Source organism: Rhipicephalus microplus, chromosome 6, assembly GCF_043290135.1.
Source record: "Rhipicephalus microplus isolate Deutch F79 chromosome 6, USDA_Rmic, whole genome shotgun sequence".
Classification (NCBI taxonomy): Eukaryota; Metazoa; Arthropoda; class Arachnida; order Ixodida; family Ixodidae; genus Rhipicephalus; species Rhipicephalus microplus.
This window is the reverse complement of record NC_134705.1, coordinates 164713476-164740442: the sequence shown is the minus strand read 5'-3', so window position 1 is coordinate 164740442 and position 26967 is coordinate 164713476. Positions and strand designations below refer to the sequence as shown.

Genomic DNA, 26967 nt, shown 5'->3' with positions numbered 1-26967 from the left:
GCCGGCTATATCCTCAGGCGCGAGTCCACTATGCGTCGTCGATTGCTGCAGTGCGACAGGATACTACCACTGCGCCTGTAGCAGGAGGTACGGGACGTGTCAAGGAACCACGTTCCTTTCTGGCTACTTCCCTTCGCCATTACCTCAGCCACGCTATCCTTGCATGACGACACCGAGCTCTCAGCACTCGACGCCAGCCTACATGGTGCGCCACACTCCTTTGTGCTACCGTATGCGAGGTGTGTCACTACGGCTGTGGAGGTGAGGCCAGCGACGCAACTGCTTGGGGGCACGGTACAGCAACCCTGTCGCCAGCCTTGTGCATCGTCAACACACAAGCCGCAGAAATTTTAATAGCACCGTGACTGAAGCGCTTGTTGCGAGAAAGGTGTGCTCCTAAAGCAGTGCACGAACTGAAACGTTTTGATTTCCGTAATGGACAATGCGCTGCATTGAAGCCAGCCATAATAAAGACATGAGTGGTTTCTTGTTCAGCGTGCATTCAACCAGCCACCTGGGTTCGCAAATCCATTTTAGTAATATACTAGAAAAAAGAGCACGACTTCAAAGAAATTAGAACTTTATGATTCTCGCGGAATATTAATTTAGATTGACAAGCAGTTAAATGTCCATGAAAGTTATGTATCTTTTGATTATAAATGACCGCAAAGAAACGCCATTAATACAGCAGTAACACTGACAAAGAGGTTTATGCACCAAAGTCTCGCACCTCACTGAACAGTGCATGTCATGAGCCTGAACCCACGCTTTCATATCTGCTTCACCTTAATGCAACGCACTGAACGCGAAATACGTACTGCAGGGTACGAATTCAGATTTTTTGTGTGTTTAGGTAAAAGGCCGTGGGGAGGGGGATGACTACTTTGAAAACTACACAAATTCTGCTTTATCAGAATACCAAGACATACTTGAAGGGTAGGTTGGTCGAACACCCGGAGTCACGCCGTCAGTTATGCTTTTGCCTGTGATGATTTGCAAAGCGGAAGTCACCCTGTTCTTGTTTGGCATCGACTACAGCTACTCACGCAATTGTATTGATCCTCCCCCCCCCCCCCCCCACAAATATGTTTTCTGTGCAAAGCGTGGTTTTGCACTGGCACTGACTTCGGGGTCGGAGCCTTCGAATGGCTTGTTGCTCTTCACGTGTTTTTGCTGTGCTTATAGGATAAGGTTAAGCTATGACCGTGCAACGATGACTCATCGTCATTCACTCCGTGCATATGCAGCGAATATTGTTCCTTGCTCTTCGCGCACAACTCTTGAATGCGATTTCACACAACTGCCTACACTGTTGGTGAGCATGCGCAAATGACGGAATATTGTTGCCAACACTTGGCCAAAGTCGCAGTGCGGATGAACGGATGGTCTACCTGTCTCTATTTCACTCTCTGCGTGTATGTATGTATGTATGTATGTATGTATGTATGTATGTATGTATGTATGTATGTATGTATGTATGTATGTATGTATGTATGTATGTATGTATGTATGTATGTATGTATGTATGTATGTATGTATGTATGTATGTATGTATGTATGTATGTATGTATGTATGTATGTATGTATGTATGTTTTAACAGAACGAGTGTGGTTAACACTGTATCCCGTGTTCTTTGTAATCTGTCCCTCGTGCCACCTCCCTACCACAAGCGCATCGCCAAGCCAACATAAACCAACTAGCCTCTTTCGTCGCATTGAAGGTATTAAAAACAATTCTGTGGTATTCACGCTGTAATACCGCCTTAGGATTATGGGAAGCGTCATAGTATGTCACTTTGGAAATTGTGACCACTGGGGGTTCTTTTCGTGTAGGCAAATCTGAGTACGTGGGACGTTGGGTATTCTTGATCCAAACATAAGTGTAGCCGCCGTTGCCGGGATTCAATCCCACGACCTGCGGGTCAGAAGTCGGGCAGCGAAGCCACTAGACCACCGCGGCAAGTGTGCTCCTACTGGTATTTACAGGACAGGTTACACGGGATGATGACGACTCCTCTTACACACCTGTCCCTGTAGAGAGTGTTGGACAGAGTCGTCTTTCGCTGCACCGACAATGGCACGTACCTTACCTAAACGTCCGCTCCAGAAGCGTTCCTTGCGAACAGCTTGTCAGCCAATGAAAAGTTTTACTTTCCCCTGAACCTCTCGTGGCATAAGATATATAAATATAATTTCCATTCAACACAGGAAGTTCACTTTATCCGAGTAAAAGTACAGTCGACATTGCGCGTGAGTGATGCGTATGGCTGCTAGTAAAATTACGTTCGCACACTCAGCGCATGCCAAACGACGTTAACCTAAATGTGGTATTTCGGCGAATATCAAAATTTCCTCTTTCCTTATGTGGCTTCTTCTGGCTTGTCAGACACTGCTTGCTGCTGCTGAAAGAAGAAAAACGCAGGTTCCTTCATCATTGGTTTGAAGTTAATTGGTGAAGCAACAAAATTACGCGTCAGTCGTAGTGATTAAAAACTAACACTTTTAAGGCACTACATCAAACTTTGAAGCGATGCACTCTTACAAAGAACAGAGAAAAATCGCTCAAATGGAATAACAGAAGACGAGGGAATTGCGTTGCTGAACGCATAATCATCAAGAGTCAACGAGAACTAGTGCTAATTAGGGAAAAGCTTCGCGCTTTCTTGTATGAATTAGTGAATATGTGATGCTTTTAGGATTAGGGATACGTTTTGTCTCATGCGTGCGCTACGTAACAATATCTCGCCGCCCCTTATAGACACTGTGATAGTTCTCTTTGTAATTTTTCAACTTTCGTTAAACACCACCCAACTTAATGAACGATTCGAAACACCATTCTTGCGTGTATTCAACAACGAGTATCACACGCGCTAAATACAAATGACAAAATAAAATTCCCAACACTCGGCGAAAGTCACAGTACGGGCGAACCGAAGCCTGCCTGTCTCTATCTCACTCTCTGATGTATGTATGTATGTATGTATGTATGCATGTATGAATGTATGCATGCATGTATGCATGCATGTATGCATGTATGCATGCATGCATGTACGCATGCATGTATGTATGCGTGCATGTATGCATGCATGTATGTATGCATGTATTCATGTATGCGTGTATGCGTGTATGCGTGTATGCATGTATGCGTGTATGCGTGTATGCGTGTATGCATGTATGCATGTATGCATGTATGCATGTATGTATGTATGTATGTATGTATGTATGTATGTATGTATGTATGTATGTATGTATGTATGTATGTATGTATGTATGTATGTATGTATGTATGTATGTATGTATTGGAACGACCAAGGTTGCCTAAAAACACAGGTTATTATTCCAGAAACGTTAGCCGCAACAAGCTGGTACAGGCAGGAACCCGGCAAGCACGAGCCACACACGGGCGTCAACGTCTTCTTTCACGCTGGCACAGAGCTGGCGCCACTATGCTTCGGTACAATTACTCCCCGCGCAGAAAGGAGCCAACCTGGCGACCTAGGGAAAGGACACGACAAGGGGGTCATACCACGGTTTGAGGCGTGATACGTGTACTGTTTCACGCCCACGGCAGCGTTGGTCCGAGGGTGGATCACTGGGCTCAACTTCATAGTTGACAGGAGATGTTTGCCGCACCACAGGGTAGGGGTCATGGTATTTCGACGAAAGCTTCGGGGAAAGACCGGGAGGGGTGGACGGGACCCAGAGCCAAACCAGCATTCCTGGGTTATAGTGTACAGTAGACGCAGAGGAATCGTGGTCAGTTTTCTGGCACCATTGGTCTTGTGCGGTAAATGAGCAAGCGAGTTCACGACACTCTTCGGCATACGCAGCTGCTTCGGAAACAGGCGTCGCTTCGGAAACATCAGGCCTGTAAGGGAGAATGATGTCCATGGAGCATGATGGCTCACGTCCGTACAGAAGGAAAAAAGGAGAAAAGCCTGTGGTTGTTTGTGGCGCAGAGTTGTACGCGTACGTGACAAAAGGGAGCACTTGGTCCCAATTAGTGTGGTCGCCAGAGGCGTACATGGCAAGCATATCTCCAAGGGTATGGTTAAAGCGTTCTGTCATACCATTGGTTTGAGGATGGTATGCCGAGGATTTCCTATGGACAGTGCGACATGCCTTGAGTAGCTCGTCGATGGCGTTCGAGAGAAACACGCGTCCACGGTCACTGAGTAATTCCCGAGGTGCACCGTGTCGCAAAATGAGATGGTGAAGAAGAAAAGACGCAACGTCTTTCGCAGTGGTAGCAGGCAGCGCAGATGTTTAAGCGTAGCGTGTCAAATGATCCACGGCGACGATATTCTACCGGTTGCCTCGAAGAGAGTTGGGTAGAGGACCATAAATATCAATTCCGACGCGGTCGAATGGTCTCGCTGGGCAGGTTAAGGGATGCAAAGGGCCAGCAGTGCTGTGAGAAGGCGTCTTGAGTCGTTGACACGTGGTGCATGACCGAACGTACTGGCGAACGTGCCGATATATGCCGCGCCAGTAGTATCTTAGACGAAGGCGAGAGTAAGTCTTAAATACACCAGCGTGGCCACACTGGGGGTCATCGTGAAAGGCAGCGCAGATGTCCGAACACAAATGACGAGGGATGACAAGGAGCCACCTACGGGCATCCGTCACGTAATTGTGGCGATACAACAAGCCTTCACGGACAGCAAAGTGTCTTGCTTGACGAGAGAGGGAGCGTGAAGTCGTTTCTGACGAACTGTGAGAGAGGACGTCGAGCAAAGAATTGATCCAGGGATCCTTGCTCTGTTCGGATGGCATGTCAGTGATGCTCAACGATGACGAATCGCAAATGGCAGTTGATAAGAAGGCAAGGTCAGGAGGCAGTGGAGAACGGGATAGTGCATCGGCGTCTGAATGTCTGCGTCCTGAGCGATAAACAACACGGATATCGTATTCCTGAAGGCGTAAAGCCCAACGAGCGAGGCGGCCAGTAGGATCTTTCATGGACGCTAACCAGCATAAGGCATGGTGATCTGTGGCAACATCAAACTGGCGTCCCTAAAGGTATGTGCGAAATTTTCCTATAGCCCAAATGATAGCCAAGCACTCCTTTTCCGTGACGGAATAGTTGGACTCTGCCTTCGTTAGTGTACGGCTGGCATAGGCGACAACGTACTCGTCGCAGCCATCCTTGCGTTGAGCGAGAATGGCACCGAGGCCGATACCGCTTGCAACCGTGTGAATTTCAGTGGGTGCATTGGGATCGAAGTGGCGGAGAACTGGCGGAGAGATGAGTAGCCGGTGTAGCGCCGTGAATGCCTCATCGCAGTGGGAATTCCAGCCAGAGAGGTCCGTGCTACGGGAGAGAAGCTGAGTCAGAGGGGCAATTATAGAGGCAAAATTGCGAATGAAACGCCGAAAATAGGAACACAATCCTACGAAACTACGAAGCTCCTTTAGGGTAGTAGGCTTGGGGTACTCAGCAACGGCACGCAGTTTGGCAGGGTCTGGCGATATTCCTTCTTTTGAAACGACGTGGCCGAGAATTGTGAGTTTGCGGGCGCCAAAACGACATTTCTTGAAGTTAAGTTGCAACCCGGCTGCCGTAAGGCACTGGAGAACTTGTTCCAGACGGGAAAGATGAGTTTCGAAATTCGCCGAGAATACAACTATGTCGTCTAAATAGCAAAGACAGATGTGCCATTTAAGTCCCCTAAGGACACTGTCCATCATTCTTTCAAAAGTCGCAGGCGCATTGCAAAGACCGAAGGGCATTACATTAAATTCATATAAACCGTCAGGGGTCACAAACGCCGTTTTCGGACGGTCTGGTTCAGCCATTGGTACTTGCCAATATCCAGAGCGCTGATCCAGTGAAGAGAAAAACTCCGCACCTTGAAGGCAATCCATGGCGTCATCAATGCGTGGCAGGGGATAAACATCCTTGCGTGTGATGTTGTTAGTCGACGATAATCCACGCAAAACCTGATGGAGCCATCCTTTTTTTCGCACGAGGACCACTGGCGAAGCCCAAGGACTGTGTGAGGGCTGAATAACACCACGTTGCAGCATCTCGTCGACGTGTTGAGTGATGACGTTACGCTCAGCCTGCGAGACGCGGTAGGGGCGCTGACGAAGTGGAGTATGATGACCGGTGTCGATATGGTGAGCGACAACTGACGTGCGTCCCAAGGGAGGTTGTCTGTAGTCGAAGGAGGTGCGGAAACGGTCAAGTAGTTGAATGAGCTGATTGCGCTGGTCTTGCGTAAGGCCGGTGTCTACGCTGCGCAACAGAACGTCTTCGTCAGGTAGTGAGGGCGCAGTGCCAGCTGTGACAGTATCCACGGACATCGGTGTCGTATCAGAACGGGCATCGAAAGGAAAGATGTCATCATAAGTGTCAAGACTCCCAATGCATTCGCCATGCACTAAGGTAGTGGGACAAGGGACGGATTGCACACGTACACGGCAGTGGAGCCAACGGCAAGTGTTATGACGGCAAACGGGACGACAAGGTTCCGGCGACGAGCGCATTCTTGTGACGGCATAAATAGGGCCGTTGAATCGGAAACGGAGTTGCACAAAAGAGATCCCGCGGCGACCGGAAAAGCAGAAATGACGACGTCAGCGGCGACGATCACCTTTTTGGGTGAGCGAGGGAGATCTATGAATGTCGTGCTGAATGGAAACAAAACGAGTTGAGCACGAGCGCAGTCAACAACCGCATGATTAGCGGAAAGAAAGTTCCATCCCAGGATGATTTCATCCTGGATCATCCTGGGATGGAACGATGGTGGATATGTATGGCATTAGCACAAGTGCCTCACTCGTTCATACTCTTGCGTCCAAGGGCCGTGAGGCAAGTGCTTTCTTGTGTAGCCACCACAGCAAAAACCTCTCTGGAGAGGTCGTACTACGGTATGCCCGGGTATATGACATGAAAGCTATGAATTTCTTTTAAAAACGCTAACAATGATTTATGACTAGAAAGCGGTTCCCTACCGACAAACATTGCAGGGTGTGAAGGTATATGTTGTCGGTAGAGTAAAGGAAAATGTTGTTTTCTTAGAGTGTCTAAGTGTTTGCACTGAATTAACATGTGAAGGACGGTTAAGGTTTCACCACATCTGTCACATAATGGTGGATCGCCACCAGACAACAGATGTGTGTGTGTGTCGTGTATGTGTGTCCTATCCTGAGTCTCGTTAGTGTTACCTCTGTATGACGCGATTTCGATACGGGCAGCCAATGACCAAGGTGTGGCTTAATAATGTGTAGTTTGTTTTGTGTGTGTGTATTCCACTTGCTCTGCCAGTAGTCCCTGAGGTTTCGTTTGAGAGTCGGCTTAAGATCGAGGGCCGGGATTGATATAGGTGTAGGGGCAGTGCTTTTGTGGGCGGATGCAGCGAGCTGGTCCGCCCTCACGTTGCCTTGAATCTCACGGTGCCCTGGCACCCAGCACACTACAACATGTTGTTTGAGTGTGTAGAGTGTGCACAAAATGGAGTAAAGTGAGATGAGGACCGGGTTTTTTTGTTTTTTAAGACTGTGCAGAGCCGTTACCACACTGAGGGAGTCTGTATAAATTACTGCTTTTTGTATGTGTAATTGTTTGATGTGTTTAGCTGCCACAAGTATCGCGTAAGCTTCCGCTGTGAAGATACTTGTGCCTGGATGTAGAAAGCCAGCATCCGAGAAGGATGGGCCGACAACAGCGTAGGACACAGAGGAGTTGGACTTGGAGGCATCTGTAAAGAACTCAGGACGTGTGTATTTGTGTTGAAGTTCCAGGAAGTATATTCGGATATGGGCAATAGGCGCATGTTTTGTAACTTCAAGGAAGGACACATCACAGTCTATAGTCTGCCATTGCCACGGTGGCAGATATGCTACAGGAGCCATTAAACTATGTTCAAGTGAGACTCCAGTTTCCTCAGCTAGACTTTTCAGGCGAACTGAGAAGGGCTGCCTCATCGAAGGCCTGTTTTGAAACAGAATGAAGCTCGACAAATCATTAATAGTAGAGTATGAGGGGTGCTCCTTATCTGCTTTCACCTTAAGGAAATAAACAAAGGACATGTAAGTTCTCTGCAGATGAAGCGACCACTCATTTGACTCAACATAAAGGCTTTCTACGGGGCTGGTGCGAAAAGCACCCGTAGAAAGGCGAATGCCCAAATGGTGCACGGGGTCCAGCATCTTCAAAGCACTTTGTGTTGCAGACTGATAAACAATGGCCCCATAATCTAAGCGGGTGCGAATGAGGCTTCGATACAGATTCATGAGACATTGCCTGTCACTACCCCACGTAGTACGTGACAACAATTTTAAAACATTCATGGCTTTTAAACATTTTGTTTTTATATAGTTGATGTGCGGTACGAAGGTCAACTTGTTGTCCAAGATTAATCCTAAGAATTTATGCTCCGCATTGACAGACAGACGTTGACCGTTCAATTCAATGTCAGGTTCTGAGTGCATGCCTCTCTTTCGGGAGAACAAGACACACGTGCTCTTTTGTGGGTTCAGTCGGAATCCGTTTTCCTCTGCCCATTTGGAGACCTTGTTTAAACCTAACTGAACCTGTCGCTCACACATTACCAGGTTGCAAGATCTAAAGCCAAGCTGGACGTCGTCGACATATGTACTATAAAACATATTGCGAGGGATGGACAAGTGCAAGGAATTCATCTTGATGAGAAAAAGTGTGCAGCTAAGTACACCACCTTGTGGCACGCCTGTTTCCTGGACGAATGTTTGGGAAAGAACCGTACCCAATCGGACACGGAATGTCCGGTTTGACAGGTAACTTTCGATTATGTGAAACATTCTTCCGCGCACGCCAAGGTGGGACAGGTCTCTTGGAATTCCGAAACGCCATGTAGTATCATAAGCCTTTTCAATATCGAGGAATACAGAAAGAAAATATTGTTTATGGACGAAGGCGTCCCTGATCTGTGCCTCGATACGAACAAGGTGGTCTGTGGTGGATCTACTTTCTCGAAACCCGCACTGAAATGGGTCGAGCAAATTGTTTGTTTCAAGGAAATGTACAAGTCTGCAGTTTATCATTTTTTCGAAGATTTTGCACAAGCAGCTTGTGAGTGCAATAGGCCTATAACTCGAAGGTAAAGAAGGGTCCTTGCCCTCTTTCAAAATGGGAATTATAATAGCCTCTTTCCAGGAGTTAGGGATAGTGCCAGAAAACCAGATAGCATTGTACAAACAAAGTAAGGTTTTTCGTGTTTCGATCGGTAGGTTTTTTAACATTTCATAAACGACGCGGTCAGAACCTGGGGCAGAAGTACTGCAGGAGTTTAGAGACATTCGCAGCTCAGCTAGACTGAACGCTTGATTATATGCCTCGTATCTAGTGCATTTGTGTTCGAGTTTCTGCTTTTCTATTCTTGTTCTGTATTTTTGGAAAGTGTCAGTATAGTGAGATGAGCTGGACACCTGTTCGAAGTGTGCACCGAGGAAGTTTGCCTGATCTTTCTAGGTGTCACCCTGAGTGTTTACGAGTGGAAGTGTGTGTACTTGTTTTCCTGCTATCCTACCGACCGTGTTCCAGACTTTAGCTTCCTGTGTGTATGAATTGATCCCTGACAAAAACTTCTGCCAGCTTTCTCTTCTGGCTTGCCGACGCGTTCTCCTGCCTTGAGACTTTATTTTCTTGAAGGTGTCAAGATTTTCGGCTGTCGGTGAGTTCCGAAGCAGCCTCCAAGCTCTGTTTTGCTGTTTGCGCGCGTTTCGGCATTCAGAGTTCCACCATGGCACACGCCGTTTTCCAGGGTGTCCATTTGTTTGTGGGATGCATTTTGTTGCAGCATCAATCAAAAATGCTGTGAAGTAGTTGACAGCAACATCAATGTTCAAAGTACTTATGTCATTCCAACCTAGACGAGCGATGGTATAAAAGTGTTCCCAGTCGGCTCTGTTTATGAGGCACTTGGGAACACGTGATGGACACTCAGTTACTGTATTTGTGCTCAAAACTATGGGGAAGTGGTCACTTCCGTACAGATTACTGACGACTTTCCACTGGAGTAGAGGCACAAGAGATGGAGATACTATGCTTAGGTCTATGGAGGAGTAGGTGTTATTGGCGAGATTATAATAGGTTGGTTCTTTTCGATTTAGGAGACACGCGCTCGAGGAGAGAAGGAACTGTTCAATCAGTCGACCTCGCGCGTCATACCGAGAGTCACCCCATAGCCTGCTATGCGCATTAAAGTCTCCAAGGAGAACATAGGGCTCCGGAAGTTCATCATTTAAGGAGTGTTAATCACGTTTTTGCAGCTGATAGCTAGGAGGAATGTAGATAGTGCAGATTGTGATCAGTTTATCAAAAAGAACTGCTCGAACAGCCACTGCCTCAAGGGATGTTTGGAGTTGTAAGTGTGTGCATGCAATTCCTTGATTCACTATGATGGCAACACCTCCGGATGATGTCATAGCATCAACACGGTCCTTTCGGAAAATAACGTATTTACGAAGAAAGTTTGTGTGTTTTGAATTAAGGTGTGTTTCTTGTACACACAGCACTTTTGATGAGTGTTCGTGTAAGAGCTCTTGGATGTCGTCAAGGTTTCTGAGAAGGCCCCTGACGTTCCAATGCATAATTTGAGTGTTCATGGTGAATGTAAAATAGTGCTGTGTGTACGAAAAGCGAGTGGCTGTTTAGACAGGGAGTTTGAGTTCACTTAACAGGGCCGTCACCAGGCCCTGTTATCGGCTTTTTTTGTTTTCTTGGCGCGCTCCAAGGAGCCACGGCGCTCTTTCGGCACCAAGGGTACCGACGTATCCATTGCCTGCTCGGAGGCACTGGATGCCCGCACGTGCGGGCTGCTAGTTCGAATTTCAGGCCTCGCCTGGGGAGGTGAGGCCTTGAGACCCGAGGACTCTGGAGTCTCCGGTCTCTGTTTGGGAGTAGGCGGTGTAGCCTGGGCTACAACCGCCTTGGGGGCAGGTGCCACAACCTCCGGCTCGGTATGCTCGGGCCGAAGGAGTGGCGAGGGCTGGTGCGGCGGTGCCCCCTGACGCGCCGCATCAGCGTATGTAGCTCCATAGAATGGAGCGACTCTTCGCCGTGCTTCCTTAATTGTAATGTTCTCCTTCACCTTCAACGTAATTATTTCTTTTTCTTTTTTCCAGTATGTGCAGGAGCGTGAGTATGCGGCATGGTTTCCTTCGCAGTTTACACAGTGTGGCGGTTGTTTGCAGTTCTCAGACACGTGGCCTAGGACTCCACATTGTGCACAAGTCTGGCGACCACGACAGGTTTTAGAGCCATGGCCATACCTCTGGCATTGGAAGCAACGACGAGGGTTTGGTATGTACGGCCTGATAGATGTCTTTGTGTACCCTGTTTGAATAGATTCCGGTAGTTTACTGGATGCAAATGTGAGTATTAAGTGTTTTGTCGGTGTTTCCTTATTATCTCTTCTGATGATGATTCTCTGTACATTAGTGACATTTTGGCTCTTCCACCCCTCCAAAAGTTCAGTCTCAGTCAAGTCAAGTAAGTCCATGTCAGATACCACTCCGCGAGTTGTGTTCATTGATCTATGTGGTGTTATGGTTACTGGTATGCCACCGAAATCTGAAAGACGGTCTAGCTTTTTAAATTGTTCTTTGTCACGGATTTCGAGGAGAAGGTCTCCACTAGCCATTTTGGTTACCTTGTATCCTGTGCCAATAGTTTCAGTAAGACATCTAGAAACCAGGAAAGGAGAGACGGTTCTGGCTTGCTTTCCAGTTTTCTCACAGTGAATGACGTGGAAATGGGGAAAATTTTCTGTTGGCTGGTTAAAAAAGTTAATATCATCGGTGCGTACCCACTTTAAGCCGGTACGATCAGACAGAAGAGGGAATGCTCCATGCATGCCGGTCTTATTTTTGTTCAGCAGCGTTGGCGGCCACCCACCACGGAGCCCAACAAGGGGACGCTGCAAGTTTGCAGGTGCTGAAAGCTTGCAGACGTCAGCCGTACAACCCTGCTATAAACCAATGCGCCTAGGCCAAGGTAGGCTATTTGCACAGGGTTAACCCTTGCCGCCAGGAAAATTGGAAGTAAACAGAAGAGAGTAGAAGACAGGACAGATAGATAGTGAGAGATAAAGACGAAGATGTAGGAAGAGAGAGATAGGAAAAGGCGACTGCCGATTTCCCCTGGGTGGGCAGCCCAGGGGTGCCGTCTACGTGAAGCCGGGGCCAAAGGGGTGTGTTGCCTCTGCCGGGGGGCCTTAAAGGTCCAATCACCCAGCGTCGGCTCAACCCCCAGGATCCCCTTTTCCCCGGACACGGCAAAGCCACGCACGGCTAGGCGTGGGAGGGAGTCAAAACTCCCCCGTTAGCTCGGGTCCGTGGTGTCGCTACACACCAAACGCCTACTTGCGCAGGCGCCCCTGCGGGGGAAGCATGGGGGAAGGAGACCGAAGACGGGGTGAAGGAGATCGACGTCGTCTGAAGTCTGGTCGACGTGAGCGGGGGTCATGTGAATCAGGTGTCACATGCGATTCTGATGGCCGAGGTATGTTGCCGGAATGCTGCACATCCTTAAAATAGAATCCACGGCGACGGCAGTAGCGCGCGACATGTCCTGGAATACCACAGTTGTAGCAGACGGGCCGGTTATCCGGAGTACGCCAAGAGTTTACGGGTGCTCGAGGTGGTGGAATGGGCCAATTTACCGGATAAACTGAAACTGGTGACCTGTAGTAGTTGGTGGCTGGACTGTATGAAGGGAGCGGCGGTTGGGCAGGAGGTCGGCGGACGGCTTCTGCATAAGTCAGCGGTGCAGCCACTGATATTGGGGATGCGGGCGAAGGGAGAGCCTCGACAACTTGCGTCTGAATAGCACGGCGAAGTGAGTGGTCCAGTGTGGTGGGGGTCTCGTTGATGGTGGCGACAAGAGAGAGCTGTCGAGCAACTTCCTTCCAGGACGTTACCCCGGTACCTCCACCAAATGCAACGAGCAAGGTTGCGTAAAAACACAGGTTATTATTCCAGAAACGTTAGCCGCAACAAGCTGGTACAGGCAGGAACCCGGCAAGAACGAGCCACACACGGACGTCAACGTCTTCTTCCAGGCTGGCACAGAGCTGGCGCCACTATGCTTCGGTACAGTATGTATGTATGTATGTATGTATGTATGTATGTATGTATGTATGTATGTATGTATGTATGTATGTATGTATGTATGTATGTATGTATGTCTGTATGTATGTATGTATGTATGTATGTATGTATGTATGTATGTATGTATGTATGTATGTATGCATGCATGTATGTATGTATGTGTGTGTGTGTGTATGTATGTATGTATGTATGTATGTATGTATGTATGTATGTATGTATGTATGTATGTATGTATGTATGTACACCAGTGAGAAAAAGTACGCGGACCATGGAAGCGTGTGTCAAAATTGCTGTCGCTATCAAAATATGAGCCGTCTGCGGTCGAGGGTATTACTTTGAGACGAAATTTCTGTCAAAGGCATTGACGGAATTCGCCAGACAAGTGTTCTCGACAGCAGACGGCGCAGACAAAAAGGTGTACGGACGGCAACGGCACTTATACTTTTGCTTACAGGCGTATGTGTGTGTGTGCCCTTCCTGTCCCCACTACCATTCAACGGCTCCTTATTCTACCTACTACCTATTCTGATATAATCTGTACTTTTCTGTTTAGTTAGTTTTGTTTTGTCTGTCTTAAAAACCTTGGTCCCCGCCGTGCTGGTCTAGTGGCTAAGGTACTCGGCTGCTCACTCACAAGTCGCGGGATTAAATCTCAGACGCGGCGGCTACATTTTCGATGGAAGAGGAAATGCTGTAGGCCCGTGTGCTCAGATTAGGGTGCGCGTTAAAGAACTCCAGGTGATTGAAATTCTTTAAACCCTCCACTTCAGCGTCTCTCAAACATATGGCGGTTTTGGGACGTTAAACGCTACCCATCAAAACCTAGGTCGTGTGGCAGTCTGACAAGAAGCGCAACGTGCATCCAAGGTTATCGTAGCTGGGCAATTAAGGCCATCACGTCTAAACGCACCAGGTGAAGCAATCTGCTTTGAAAGTTGCTTCCATGGTGGCCGGGCGTCGAGGTAGCGACGGCGGTGTCTTTGGCGACGAGCTTCTTTAGAGGCCACCAGAGGGGGGTCCTGTGGGGATGGCCTTTCTGTCGCTGCTTCGTCTTTCAATTTCATTCTTTTCTGGCCGCGATATACGACCTACAATATGCACAGTGATCAAGTAAGCGTAACACGAATGTTAAAAGCAACGCCTGAAGATACACGGAAAGAAAGCGTTGTTCCACCCAGGCGCACCACGTCTTGCGGAAGTAATTTGTAATGCCAGCAGTTTCTATGCGCGACGTCACGAGAAGATTGGCTCCTGATTGGGCCATACACGGTAGGTAGCATTTGAGCCTTCTAGCTTGCTTTGTGAAGCAATCCTACGCGAGCTCTGCCTTGTCTCGCATAACTTTCATGCGTTATCAATCAAGAAATTCCACTTCACTCTGTGCGTTTTCTGACTGCGCAAGTGAAGATAATGGTAGGCAGCCGGAAAGCTCGCAATACTGATGGGCTCAATCCTTAGTCCTTACATCGGACACGTGTGCTATGTACAGTCGTTAGCAAGCTTAACACAAACGCTCCGACACGTGACCTGCACTACTTGGACTGACGCCAGCCGTGAGATGCTGGGCGCTGTTGCCGAGATAATACCTCGGTATATTTGTATAGTATGTCGGCATGCATGAGTAACATATAGGAGGCAGAGTCCAAAGCTACGTGGCGCTATCGTCAATAAAATTGTTTGAAGACATGCTGCGGAGCACTCGTGTTAAACTTGCTGACGACTGTACGTGTACTAAGCATTGATTGTTGGTTCCAGCTGTCGCTAAACCGACGTTTTGGCACTTGGTGCTGTCTTCGAGGTAAGGTTGCTGCTTTGAAGAAGACAAAACGACTTGAAATTTTTACGCAAGTGACAGCACATGTTCAGGAATAATCTTCTCTTCCTGCTATCATAGTCTCCCGAGTATTTAAATAGTTTGTAATCGTGAACCATATTATGCAATGGATACAGCACCTTGTAGTACTTGTCGTAGACCTTCGCGAGCGCGGCAATCTCCTTGCGCACGTCGACCGCGAGCGCCGTAAGAAAGAGGTGAACGAGGATGACGGCGCACGTGTACAGGACAAGCTCCACGACACGTGACTCGATGAAGTGAAACATGGCTGCTCCGCACCCTCGTGTGTAGATACGCTGCGGCAGATTCGGAATGTGTTTGAAGTGAAAAATGTGCAAGACTCTTTGTCAATGTTAGCCATCAGTGTAAATAAATGGCTCATAATGTTACATATGGTGCTACAATATTTTATATAGGCATATCACCGCTTAGTAACCAATTAAACGTGATTGAACAAATGCAGGCATGTAGCCAGAATATTTTTCAGGAGGTGGGGGTGGGGGAGGGGGTATGACCTAATTGTTTGAATGAGAGTAATTCTATGGCAAAAAAAAAGTTGCTCGAAAATATGTGCGACTGAATGAACTATGACAATAGGTTGGGGGGCCTGAGCCTCCCTTTACGTACGTTTCTTACTGATCAGAACAACAATTAGGGACACGTCACTTTAAATACCCTAATAATATTTAGGAGTGCACAGAAGCTTTGAAAAACAGCGACAAGAAGTTAGCGGTGAAAGTAAGCCACAACTTCACGAAACGTTACGGACCAGCTCTATTCGACACTTGCACGGAACACCCCGACAGGTCGCAGAATCGAATCCCGGCTGTGGCGGCCACATTTTTGATAAAGGCGGAAATGCTGTAAGCTCGTATTCTCAGATTTGGGTGCACGTTAAAGAACCCCAGGTAGTCAAAGTTTTCGGATTCCTCCACTGTACGGCGTCTCTCATAATCATATGGTAGTTTTGGGACGTTAAACTTTACATATCAATCAACTTGCACGGAACTTAAAAGTCACATTTTCACTTTTTTCTCATTTAAGATCTGTTTTTTAACTGGCATAATGCGGCGATGCCACACTTCTCACATATCATCAAGATCAGATAAACAGAATTGGTCACAAAATTAAGCACTGCTGCTCGAAGAATGGTTTCAAAGGTATATTTTTCTTAGCCAGCACTCCCTCCTCAGTCATGCTGACTGTGTAAAAATATACAGTTTTTTTAGATGGCATGTCACCAATCGTGGCGCTATGCTGGAAACTAGTGCGGAAGCGTAACTGTGACGCTGCTTCTAGCGCTGACATAAAGAGCGCCGTGAGGAGCTGGCGGAATTGTTTCGAGCGACAAAGAAGGAGCACGAAGAAAAATTGAAATAAAGCCCCGCTTTGGTGGTCTAGTGGCCAAGGTACTCGGCTGCTGACCCGCAGTTCACGGAATCAAATCCCGGCTGTGGCGGCTGCATTTCCGATGGAGGCAGACATGGTGTAGGCTCGTGTGCTCAGATTTGGGCGCACGTTAAAGAACCCCAGGTTGTCGGAATTTCCGGAGCCCTGCACTGCAGTGTCTTTCATAATCATATGGTGGTTTTGGGACGTTAAACCCAACATATCAATCAACAAAGGAAACAAACATGACAGGCGTACGATATTAGAGAGGGAAAAGTCTCTATCGCATCTCCATAGGAAAGCGCTTGGACACACGTGAGACGCCAGCCACCCTGTACCCTTCATGCGGCGTCGCATCACGACCTCTCCCTGAACTAAGGCGCACAGACGGCTCCAGTTGAGGAGCGTGCGTTCGTACTGGCATAGATATACATAAAGGGGTTGTTGATTCAAACCACACCACCCTCCGTTTTTCACAACCGTTTTTACTCTTTTCATTTCATGGCCTTTGTGGCTATACACTTTGAGGACCGGGGCCCGCTATAGCTGAGGACAGTTTGAAGCCCCTGACGTAGACAAACAGTACGGAAGCAGGTACCAGAGCACGTACCTTCCAGGCATCCTGCTCCTTGAGGTTCATCACGCCTCGTCCACAAAGTGTAGTGACGTAGACGTCGTCATTTGCGCTTGCACCTGCACTTTCGGGAGCACCTTTTTTGAATGCCTTTCCTGGCTCTGCCTCGGGTTCGCCCGTGCCACTATCGTAATCAACGATGTCCGGAACTTCTGTTGTCCGACAGCACGAAGGTGGCACCGAACAACGCTCTGCGCTGGGATTGGTCGGGCTGCAGTTGAAGTACGGGTTGGCGTTCCAGTCCCGATACGAGTTATCCGTCATACCGCAGCAGTGCAGTGACGACTGCACGTAGTCGATCTCCTGCGATAACATGTCATTCAGCGAATTGCAGGAACCGTATAATAGGCTCAATTACAAGATTGACTGTGTGTCTAGTATGGCTTCATGCTACAATAAGATGTCCAGTTATTTTCCTATTCACGACAATTCATCACGATCGCTTACTACCACACATGTATTTTGCCGTATTTAGTGACTTCGGCTTCCGATTCTCGAACAGTCCGCCTTCGCGCAGCCGATTGCAAGCCACCCAGAGAGGTAAATTGGTAGAATGACTGCACCAAACAGGTGATGGTCCCGTGTTCGATTACCGGTACCAACGTCACAAAAACTGTTGTCTGTCTACGCATTAAAATTTTTCAGGGAATCGTCAAGTAAGCGTTTCGTGCCAATACTTTTTTTTTAATTTGTTTGTCGGTAAATATGGTTATGTTCAAAGTCAATATCAACTATAGTTAATTCTTGCCCAAGTGACGACCAGATGATAGGAGTTTATAAGATCTCGGCGTCTCTCCCGCACCTACTTTACTGTATTTTCATAATTGTTTTAGTTACATTGTTTGTTGGCATGTATTTTATTTTCAAGTAAGCGTCGCGCACGGACCAGCGCGAACAACATCTGCAGTCGCAAATACGCCACATCTGAACATGCGCGGCACTAGTTATGTGCCTGCCTTTACATACTGATTCCTGTTTATCATAACCTCCTTGGCTTACCACCGCAGATGCAATAACCGCTTTGGGCGTCGAAAGCGCTCTGAACAGTTTATCGAAAAAAAGGCGAGCAAATATAATAAAGCGAACTGTTCTCGTTGTGATATGTTATCATGAACTGACCATAAGAAACACCATATATAGCTTGACAAAGTACAAAAGGCGCCTATCCGAGCAATAGCTGATTTCGTTGTTTTTTTTTCTTTCAGCTCTATAATGTTGACGGTGCTTCGATGGCCAAAGCAGTCATCGCGGAAGCAGAGATAAAGAAGGCTAGAAACTGCAACTGCAAGGTAACCACATTACTGTCAATGCGCATGCTCAGATGAGACGTATTTGTGACTGCAGATGTCGCTCGTGCTGTTCCGCGAAAGAGGCTCTGTCGTTATAGGCATGGTAGTTGAGCACTGCACATTGCCTAGACAAAGCGGGTGTCTTCGGAATATAAAAACGAGGCGGATAATGCTAATTCTCCGTCTTCAAGCAAGCTTTCTGTTTCTTGCTTCATACTGTGATACCCCTGTTGAGGGTGTTCTGTATTATTATTTCCGAGTCCTGATGAGTGATGAGAAATCTCGTGAAGAGTCATGAAAGACACCGGGGTTCCCATAAGTATAAGTGCTACTGGGAAATGCTAGGATCCTTAAGTCGACATCTGGGCTCTCTGTCTATCATTTTGTCTTCTCTCAGCCAACACGTGTCTTCGTTATTGCCAAGATACCGCGTTTTTTTTTTAGAGCCCATGTGTTGCACAGGCGAAGTTCTATCACAATCGTGGAGTATTGTTCTAATGCTGAAATCAATGTTTAGCTGGAATTCTAAACTACCAGGCCGGAGGTGGGAGGAGTAGTGATTACGGTCCTTTTATCCTGATTAGAAAAGCAGAGATTAACATGGCCGCATTTTTATGAAAGCGGAATTCCGGAGGTCCATTCACTGTGCCATTGCAGTGCGCATTCACAAAATCCCGGTATACTTAACTTTCCGGAGCCCTCCATTACGCCGTCTTGATAGCCGGATTCACTTCTGGTCATCAAATTTCACGATCTTGTATTTCTGTTCCTTCGGTATCTTTCACAGCTATTGGGAAATTTTACACAAAACTCAAATCTGAGGTCTATCGCTTGACGAAATCCTGACAAGTAGTCACAAAGCAGAATCAACCTCCTAGTAAATATGCTGCTCAGCTTCCGAGATTAATGCACCTGGCTTCAGTTCGAAACGACGTGTTAAAACGAACTGCGTTTGGCGCAAACGGTATATCTCGCAATGTGGATTAAACATTTATGACCACGAAATGCCACTCGAGCCAACGTTCCTGAAAACGGCCTAGAATCCTTCAAAACAGCCTTGAGCAGGAAGATATAGCCTTTCTTATGTTAGTTTCAGGACACGCCACCTTCAATAACTTCTCTATTTAAGCTTTTTACCTTTCCCTGCACTTCTACCCTACATAACTTTCATTCGAGGCATTAGCCATGATTTCTAACAGCTGAGCTGTTAAAGTGTTTCGCTCCACCGGTTAACGTGACCGAAAATATAAACTGCACGAAGTCCCCACAGCGCAATAAAATAACAAAATCATTATTGCTGGGGTTTAATGCCCCAAAACAACCGTTTGACCATAATACACGCCGTGGTGGAGGGCTCCAGAAATTTCGATCGCTTGGCGTTCTTTACGTGCACCTAAATCTAATTAGACGGTCCTCGGGCATTTTCGCCTCCATCTAAAATGGGGCTGGGACTCAGTCCCGTGACCTGCGGGTCAGCAGCCGAGTGCCTTAGCGTAAAATTTAGCCGGCACTTCGTACCTCCTCCTTATCGTCATTCTTTTCTTACAATTGATTTTAAATAAACACTCTGTGCTTCACGACATACATTTGGGAAATGAAGGCAACTATAGTAAGTTTCTTTGTATCAGGTATTAAAATTTCGGATCATAGGGCCCATGGTCAGCACATCCGCACAGACTAATTCGATAGTTGGTACAATGCAGCTGTTTTTTTCATGCGAGTGCTTTTTGAAAAAAATTAAAGAAGTGCAGCACAGATAAACGGAACAGAAATGAGAGAGACACAGAGAAAACGACAAAAATTGAAAGACACTTTAGAAATTCCGAAGAGTGAACGGCAACAGTCTGTGGCCATGTCTGACTTGCCGTGTCCTTTCTTTTTTTTCTTCTCTTTGTTGTATTTTTTGTATTTTTGTTTTTTTACTCTTAATCACGTGATTGATGGGAACGTGTAAGGGGTTTAGCCACAACTATGGTGGAGCAACTATTTTGATGAGCCGTGTGCCATCCTGTGAATGTCGAGAGAAGGTAAGGGGGAGAGACCACAGCTGGCACCGTTCCAGGGCACGGATTAAGGGACGGACACACGAAATTATGGGACAATAAACGCTTTTCACTCAAAAATAAAGTGTGAAAAAGGCAAACAGTAAAAACATAGATGACTTTGCTAATTGAGATCATGCTAAGTGAGACATCGCTCATTATCTAGGTCAGCCAGCTCCCCAATTAGTCCAGCTTTGAACCACTCGCACAAGCTACTCACGTTTTTTTCTTTCTTTTTTGAAAAGCACGCACCCTTTGGTAATCCAGCTTGTCGCGATAGTGGACGATGAATTCGGTCGTGATGTGCGAGATGACAAACTCGCGCCCGATGATGGGTAGGAAGAATACCATGACGATGAAGACCACTTCGGTGGTGACGAACGACCCTTGCAACGTGGCGTACAGATCCAATAGCTCAATGTTCTCACGCAGAGCCCCAATAAAGCCGATGGAAGCTACGATGAAGACGCCCAGAGACAAGACCATGAGCACTATTTCGAGATGTAGTAACAGGTACACCAGCCATGTGTTGGCGGATGTCGTGGTGGGGGTTGACTCCTGGTCAAAGTACGCGTAGAGGGCCCCGAGGAAGACCACTACCGAAGCTGCAAAAGAAAAAAAATGAAGATCCAGTCAGATCTACTGATCCAGTACTGTAGAAATAGTGAAGCTTCTGGGGAAAAAATGCAGCGCAAAACCATCGCAAGTGCAGAGATAGAACACAGTACTTTCACCATCCCCCCAATGATTTTCTGTCTTTGTGCCGGTTTTACCTACAATTTTTCCTTTAAGAGCCATAAAACAAGGAACTTAAAAATATTCTTAAAACTCTGATGCTCCTCCGACGACAGTCTATCGTGTTTCGATATTTTTCACCGTTTGCACTCGTTGGCGTTTAGCTCCGATCTTTTACGTGCGAACGCAGTTTGATCGGCAAGGACATGCCCGCTTTCACGTCAGCTCTCGCCGACACTCACTTCGGGTGGCTGCTTCGTCTTGGTCGTTATGAAACTGCAAATTCAGAAAGAATCAACGCTTTTTACTGTATTTTCCCGAGACAGTCATTGTCGTAGCTCTCGCAAAAAGGCTGGATTTCTCCCACGAGCCTGACTCTCACCTCTCTTGAAGCTCCTCTCATTGGTTCACTATTTTAAAGCAATGTTGGTCTGTCTGTCCTGTTGTCTGTTTATCCGCCCTTAACGATATCCATGCTCCTTATCAGGAGTGCTGTGATAGACAATAAATCACGGGACGTAAAGGGCATCCTGGCGCTCGACATAACGAAGGCCTTCGATACGGTCAGGCACGAACATATCCTCAACGAAATCTCCAGTTTACATCTCGGAGAAAAATTTCACAACTATGTCAGATCGTTTTTGGCGGACCGTACGGCTACCATAAACATTGGACAAATCAGAAGCCGTAAGCACAAGCTGGGAAACGTCGGCACCCCCCAAGGGTCAGTGCTTTCGCCACTTCTTTTCAACATCGCAATGCACGATCTGGCGAACCGACTCTCGAAAGTTCATGGGGTAGGACACGTGATTTACGCAGATGACATTACCATCTGGTCCACAAGTGGCCCACTAGGCTCCCTGGAGCAGAACCTACAACATGCCCTAGACACCACACAAGCTTTCCTACAAAATACGGGGCTGAAGCTATCTACGAGCAAATCAGAGCTCCTTCTGTGTAAACACGGCCCCAGAAAGGGACAGCTTCTTAGCTCCCTCCCCGTTCACCTACACACCAAGGGCGGAGGTAGTATCCCAATATGCAACACAATCAAGGTCCTGGGCATGGTAGTTGGTGCTTACAGCGGTGACAACGCGGAGGCCCTCAAACGTATAGAGAAAAGTGTCTTCAATTTCACCAGGGTATTATCAAGGGTCAACAGTAGAAGGGCTGGTCTGAAAGAGGACAACCTCATGAAAGCATTTCACGCCTTTCTCATCAGCCACGTGACTTACGCCGCCCCCTTCCTCAACTGGAAGAAGACAGAGCTCAACAAAATTGATACATTAATTCGAACAGGATTGAAAAGGGTCCTGAGCCTCCCTCGCAACACTAGTACGGAACGACTCTTACAATTGGGCCTGCATAATACAGCTACCGAACTCTTTGAGGCACAGCGGCATGCACAGATTAGTCGGCTCTCACTCTCAAAGGCGGGCAACGAGATATTGTTTGAAGCCGGTCTTCAGCCTTTCTTCATGCCGCCAGAAAAGTCCCAACTTTGCACACAAGCCAAGAAAGCGATAACAGTTGACCCGATTCCCAGAAACATACACCCAACCCACAATGAAGGACGAAGAAAAGCGAGAGCCAAGGCAATACTCGCCAAGATCATGTGCAACGATACGCAGGTCCTCTTCGTTGATGCCGCAAAATATTGGAATCGAGGTGCCTATGCAGTCTCTGTGGTGGACGCCCACGGCTCGCTCGTCAACGCAGCCACGGTAGTTACCAACTTCACCCACGAAGCAGAGGAAATGGCCATTGCGCTAGCCCTTCGAAGCTGCACTGAAGCCTCTGTCATTTACTCGGACTCTAGAACAGCTATAAGAACTTTTTCGGCGGCCCTAGTCTCTTCGAAGGCAGCTGCGGTCGTTAACAGGCTTTTCAACCACGAGACGAAGGAGGAAAACTTTCGGTCTACACACATCGCATGGTTCCCAGCCCACATGGGAAACATTTCCGGCTTTGCTGGCAACCCAAACGAGCGGGCACACACACTGGCGCGAGAGCTCACTTTCCGCGTCAGTGGTTCGCCCCCTCGCTTAAATGCAGCCTGCAGGAACCTCGATTACAAAGACCCACTTGTATCATATCACGAACTCACCTCACATCATAGATTAGAACGTCGAACTTTTCCTCCTCCTCACAGAGATCTGAACAGAGCACAAGCAATCACTTACAGACAATTGCAGACACGTACATACATCACACCAACGACACTAAGCAGGATTAATCCGGACTTTTCCACTGCATGTCCACACTGTGGAAACGAGTATAACAATTTCGACCACATGCTCTGGTTGTGCCCTGCCAACGTGGGTACAGAATTTTCTGACCAGTCCTCCTGGGACTCCGCCCTTCGAAGCACAGAGCTCATCGCCCAGCTCAAGGCTGTCCAGAGGGCCCGGGCCGTCGCCGAGAGACTCTGTCTACCGGTCCCGACCTGGGTGGAGCCGCCGGATTGATGGCGGGGCTTTCGGCACCGCTTTCTTTCCTCTCAGGACCTTAATAAAGTTCATACTCACTCACTGCTCACGTTTTAGCATTCCTACTAGTGCGATTGTCCACTAAAAAGCAAATATTGCGCATATATGAGGCACTATAACAACACGTCACCAGTCTGTATGTGTGCATTTTTACTAGAAAAGGCATACTTATGTAATTCCAGGGACCATAGCGCTTATCACGCTGCGCTGACGATGTAACGCTTGCACGAAAAGGCGAGTGTTTCCAACGCCTTACTAAGACGGCACGGTGGTGGCACCTGCCCGTCGCCTTGCGTTCTACACTTCATCACCTCCGAGACGGGCGCGCACGCCGCGCGCGCTTCCTTTTCCGAGATAACTGCCAGATAGCGCTCATGCCTCACATGTGACGTGACTTGATGCGCTCGTTCGCCTCAGCTGCACGCTCGAGGCAGCCTGACGCAGCGCCTCCAGAATACCATTCACCGATTTTCTTGCGCAGAACGTGAAATAAACGTTTTGTTCACTTTCTCGAGACGCTCGACTATCGTCTTTCGACGACATTTGCAGTATAGCATGCAGATTCAAGGCCATTTTTTGGCATGATCTAACTCTCTCTTATCCTGTTGTGCCTCTCGTCAGCTCACCCATACATATCAATCACATTGCCAAAACACGTTGGTGGGCTAGTTGGTTTGAATCCATTAAGAGTGAGTAAGCGCAAAACAGACAAGGACGTAGAAGAGACAGACACATACAGAGCGCTACTTTCAACTGATCTTTTATTTTCGCACGAACCGATAAATATATACCGAGCGAGCGGAAATAACATAAACATAAAGAACATATCGCGGAATCACATCGTAGAACCAAGCACGTGTAAATTGCACTACATAGTAAAAGTACAAGTCACTGTGTCGAATCAAGGTAATGAAGTTCTTTTTGAGAAAGCGATACTGATGGTTGGCTAACGCACATGTCAGATAATTTCGCGATTTCATATGCCTCCATAATCTCCCTTGTCATTTTGCCAGGAGCCTTAGATAGAATTTTAGTTTTTTCGAAGAGGGGTATACATCCACAATCTCGGCAATGGATGCCCAAATGGCCCGAGATTGCTTTCGTGATATTACATCATTATAATATCACGAAAGCAATCTCGGGCCATTTGGGCATCCATTGCCGAGATTGTGGATGTATACCCCTCTTCGAAAAAACTAAAATTCTATCTAAGGCTCCTGGCAAAATGACAAGGGAGATTATGGAGGCATATGAAATCGCGAAATTATCTGACATGTGCGTTAGCCAACCATCAGTATCGCTTTCTCAAAAAGAACTTCATTACCTTGATTCGACACAGTGACTTGTACTTTTACTATGTAGTGCAATTTACACGTGCTTGGTTCTACGATGTGATTCCGCGATATGTTCTTTATGTTTATGTTATTTCCGCTCGCTCGGTATATATTTATCGGTTCGTGCGAAAATAAAAGATCAGTTGAAAGTAGCGCTCTGTATGTGTCTGTCTCTTCTACGTCCTTGTCTGTTTTGCGCTTACTCACTCTTAATGGATATCAATCACAACTATCACGACTCCCGTTTGTCGGAACCTCAATCTCGCTAGTGGTACGCCATGTGACCAGCGCTACAATATCCCATTGGGAAGCCTTAACTAAGAATAGCTTACTGTTTCAATTCGGCAGCGCGCCAAAACTCGTAGACTGGAAGTCAAAAGCCTGCCCAAAACATGTTAAAGCAATCAGTTACGTATTCAGAGAGCAGTCTTCTTGTATGGTGTTAGAGTCGCATTGTGAGAGACACCTAATATTACATATGAACGGCTTTCTCAGTCAATTGAATTGCCGTGAAATTACAGGTGACTTCAGTTAGTACCATCGTCATCTGCGAAACTTGTCGACCACCATTTCGCGTTTTAAAGTACAAATTATCAAGGCGACTGCCTTACATGCTTCATCGAAGTCCAAAATTGACCATCGATGTTAACATCAGGCGTCGGTAGCGTCGGCGGCGTCAACGCGAGTGATGCACAAAAATCATGTGATGACGTCACCATTAGATGAGCCGATCGTGGAGCCAGTGCCTAAGCAGGTGAGCTTCAGAAATCTTGCAGTTCATTCTATCCTGAAGGCATCTGCAACCTCAATGGTACAGAGAGCTTCGCGGGAGGGTAGAGGACTAATATATAAATTGCTTAAGAGGGAAAATAATAATACGTCTTTCGCCTTCTAATCACCTTTGGAGAATACGGAAGAGATCCTTTCAGTTTTTGGGAAAAGCGCATTGAAATACAAACTCTTACCAGCGTTTGACTTTTTTGCGTATGACGCCACGGCTGAAACTTTTTGGTTATGAATTTCTTTCATAAAATTAAATTGCGCACCGGCAATGAAAAAGAAGTTGCATCCAGATAGCGGCAGAAGGAGACAAGGATTGACGTCCAGGATTGTGGTGTCGGAAAGCTCGTAGTCCGGCTCCTCGTCACCCTCGGAGTCCGCAAATAGCGCCGATTCCAGGACGGGAGAGAATGGTATCGGTGCACCAGTTCCCACCGTGGGTACGCCATGACTTGCACCAATTTCAGCAGCCGCGAAGCCTGGGCCAGGACCAAGGGTGAAGGAATTCGCAGAAGCAGGTTTTGCAGTCTGACCTACACCGAAGGCAGGGCCATAGCTAGTGGGAACAGCACCCACAGCCGTAGCAGGAGCAGCAGCCGGGGCAACACCTGGATTTGGGGTCACGGTAGCGTTACCGCCTGGGACGACAGGGCCCTTGGCAGCAGGCCCTAGAGGGCACAGAGCAGCACATTGCAGAGAGGGCAATCACGAGGAAAAAAAAATTTACGGATACCTATATATTTGCTCAATAAAGTTTTCCCAAACTAAACCTATATATTTGCTTAGGGTTATTCAAAGGCGAAAGATGTCTTTTTACTTCTCAGTCGATTGTATTATACCCCCGCGCACCCCTCCTGAAAAGGTTTGTGCCTCACATGGTTTAGCACTGCATAAGGGATCTAAGGCAGTGCAAGCTTCTTGGACGCCCCCTAATTTTGCCCTAGATACGTGGTCGGCGCTTGTATGTATGTATGTATGTATGTATGTATGTATGTATGTATGTATGTATGTATGTATGTATGTATGTATGTATGTATGTATGTATGTATGTATGTATGTATGTATGTATGTATGTATGTATGTATGTATGTATGTATGTATGGCTTACTTTATTCAGCCTTCGGTCCCCATCACCTGCTCTCACCGAAGTAGGCGATAAGTTTGCTTGTATCAGACATTTTTTTTATTTATGCTCATGTCGTTTCTTGTCTAAGCAAATGGGCTCTTTCGTATTGTTCAGTGCTTTGTTACATAATTTTTAGTTCTGAGTGCCATGTAATACTTGCGAATTTATTCGCACTCTTCCAGCGTGGCTGACCATCACCTTTATGCCACTTTGCCAT

General features: G+C 47.1%; 2 protein-coding genes across 4 annotated transcripts in view; one reads left to right on the top strand and one right to left on the bottom strand.

Annotated features, from left to right (window-relative positions):
* Nucleotides 1–26967, top strand: part of LOC142765631 (uncharacterized) — a 70330-nt gene that overhangs the window by 42551 nt on the left and 812 nt on the right. The window lies entirely within an intron of this gene.
* Nucleotides 2233–26967, bottom strand: LOC119184961 (uncharacterized). Its single transcript, XM_075865717.1, has 7 exons — nt 26943–26967; nt 25891–26292; nt 20539–20891; nt 16932–17258; nt 15052–15228; nt 14009–14186; nt 2233–2402 (listed from the first exon to the last, which is right to left on the bottom strand). Exons 1-7 carry the CDS (start codon nt 26965–26967, stop codon nt 2383–2385), a joined length of 1482 nt encoding a protein of 493 aa, XP_075721832.1. The 3' UTR covers nt 2233–2382.

Excerpts from the sequence above, each read along its gene's own strand:
- LOC119184961 (XM_075865717.1), bottom strand. The coding sequence starts at position 26,967 with ATGGCAAAGTGGCATAAAGGTGATG. Across the intron at positions 26,293-26,942 it reads AAAGTGGCATAAAGGTGATG|GGCCTGCTGCCAAGGGCCCT; the intron begins GTCAGCCACGCT and ends TGTGCCCTCTAG. Across the intron at positions 17,259-20,538 it reads ACAAGCTGGATTACCAAAGG|GAGATCGACTACGTGCAGTC; the intron begins GTGCGTGCTTTT and ends ATGTTATCGCAG.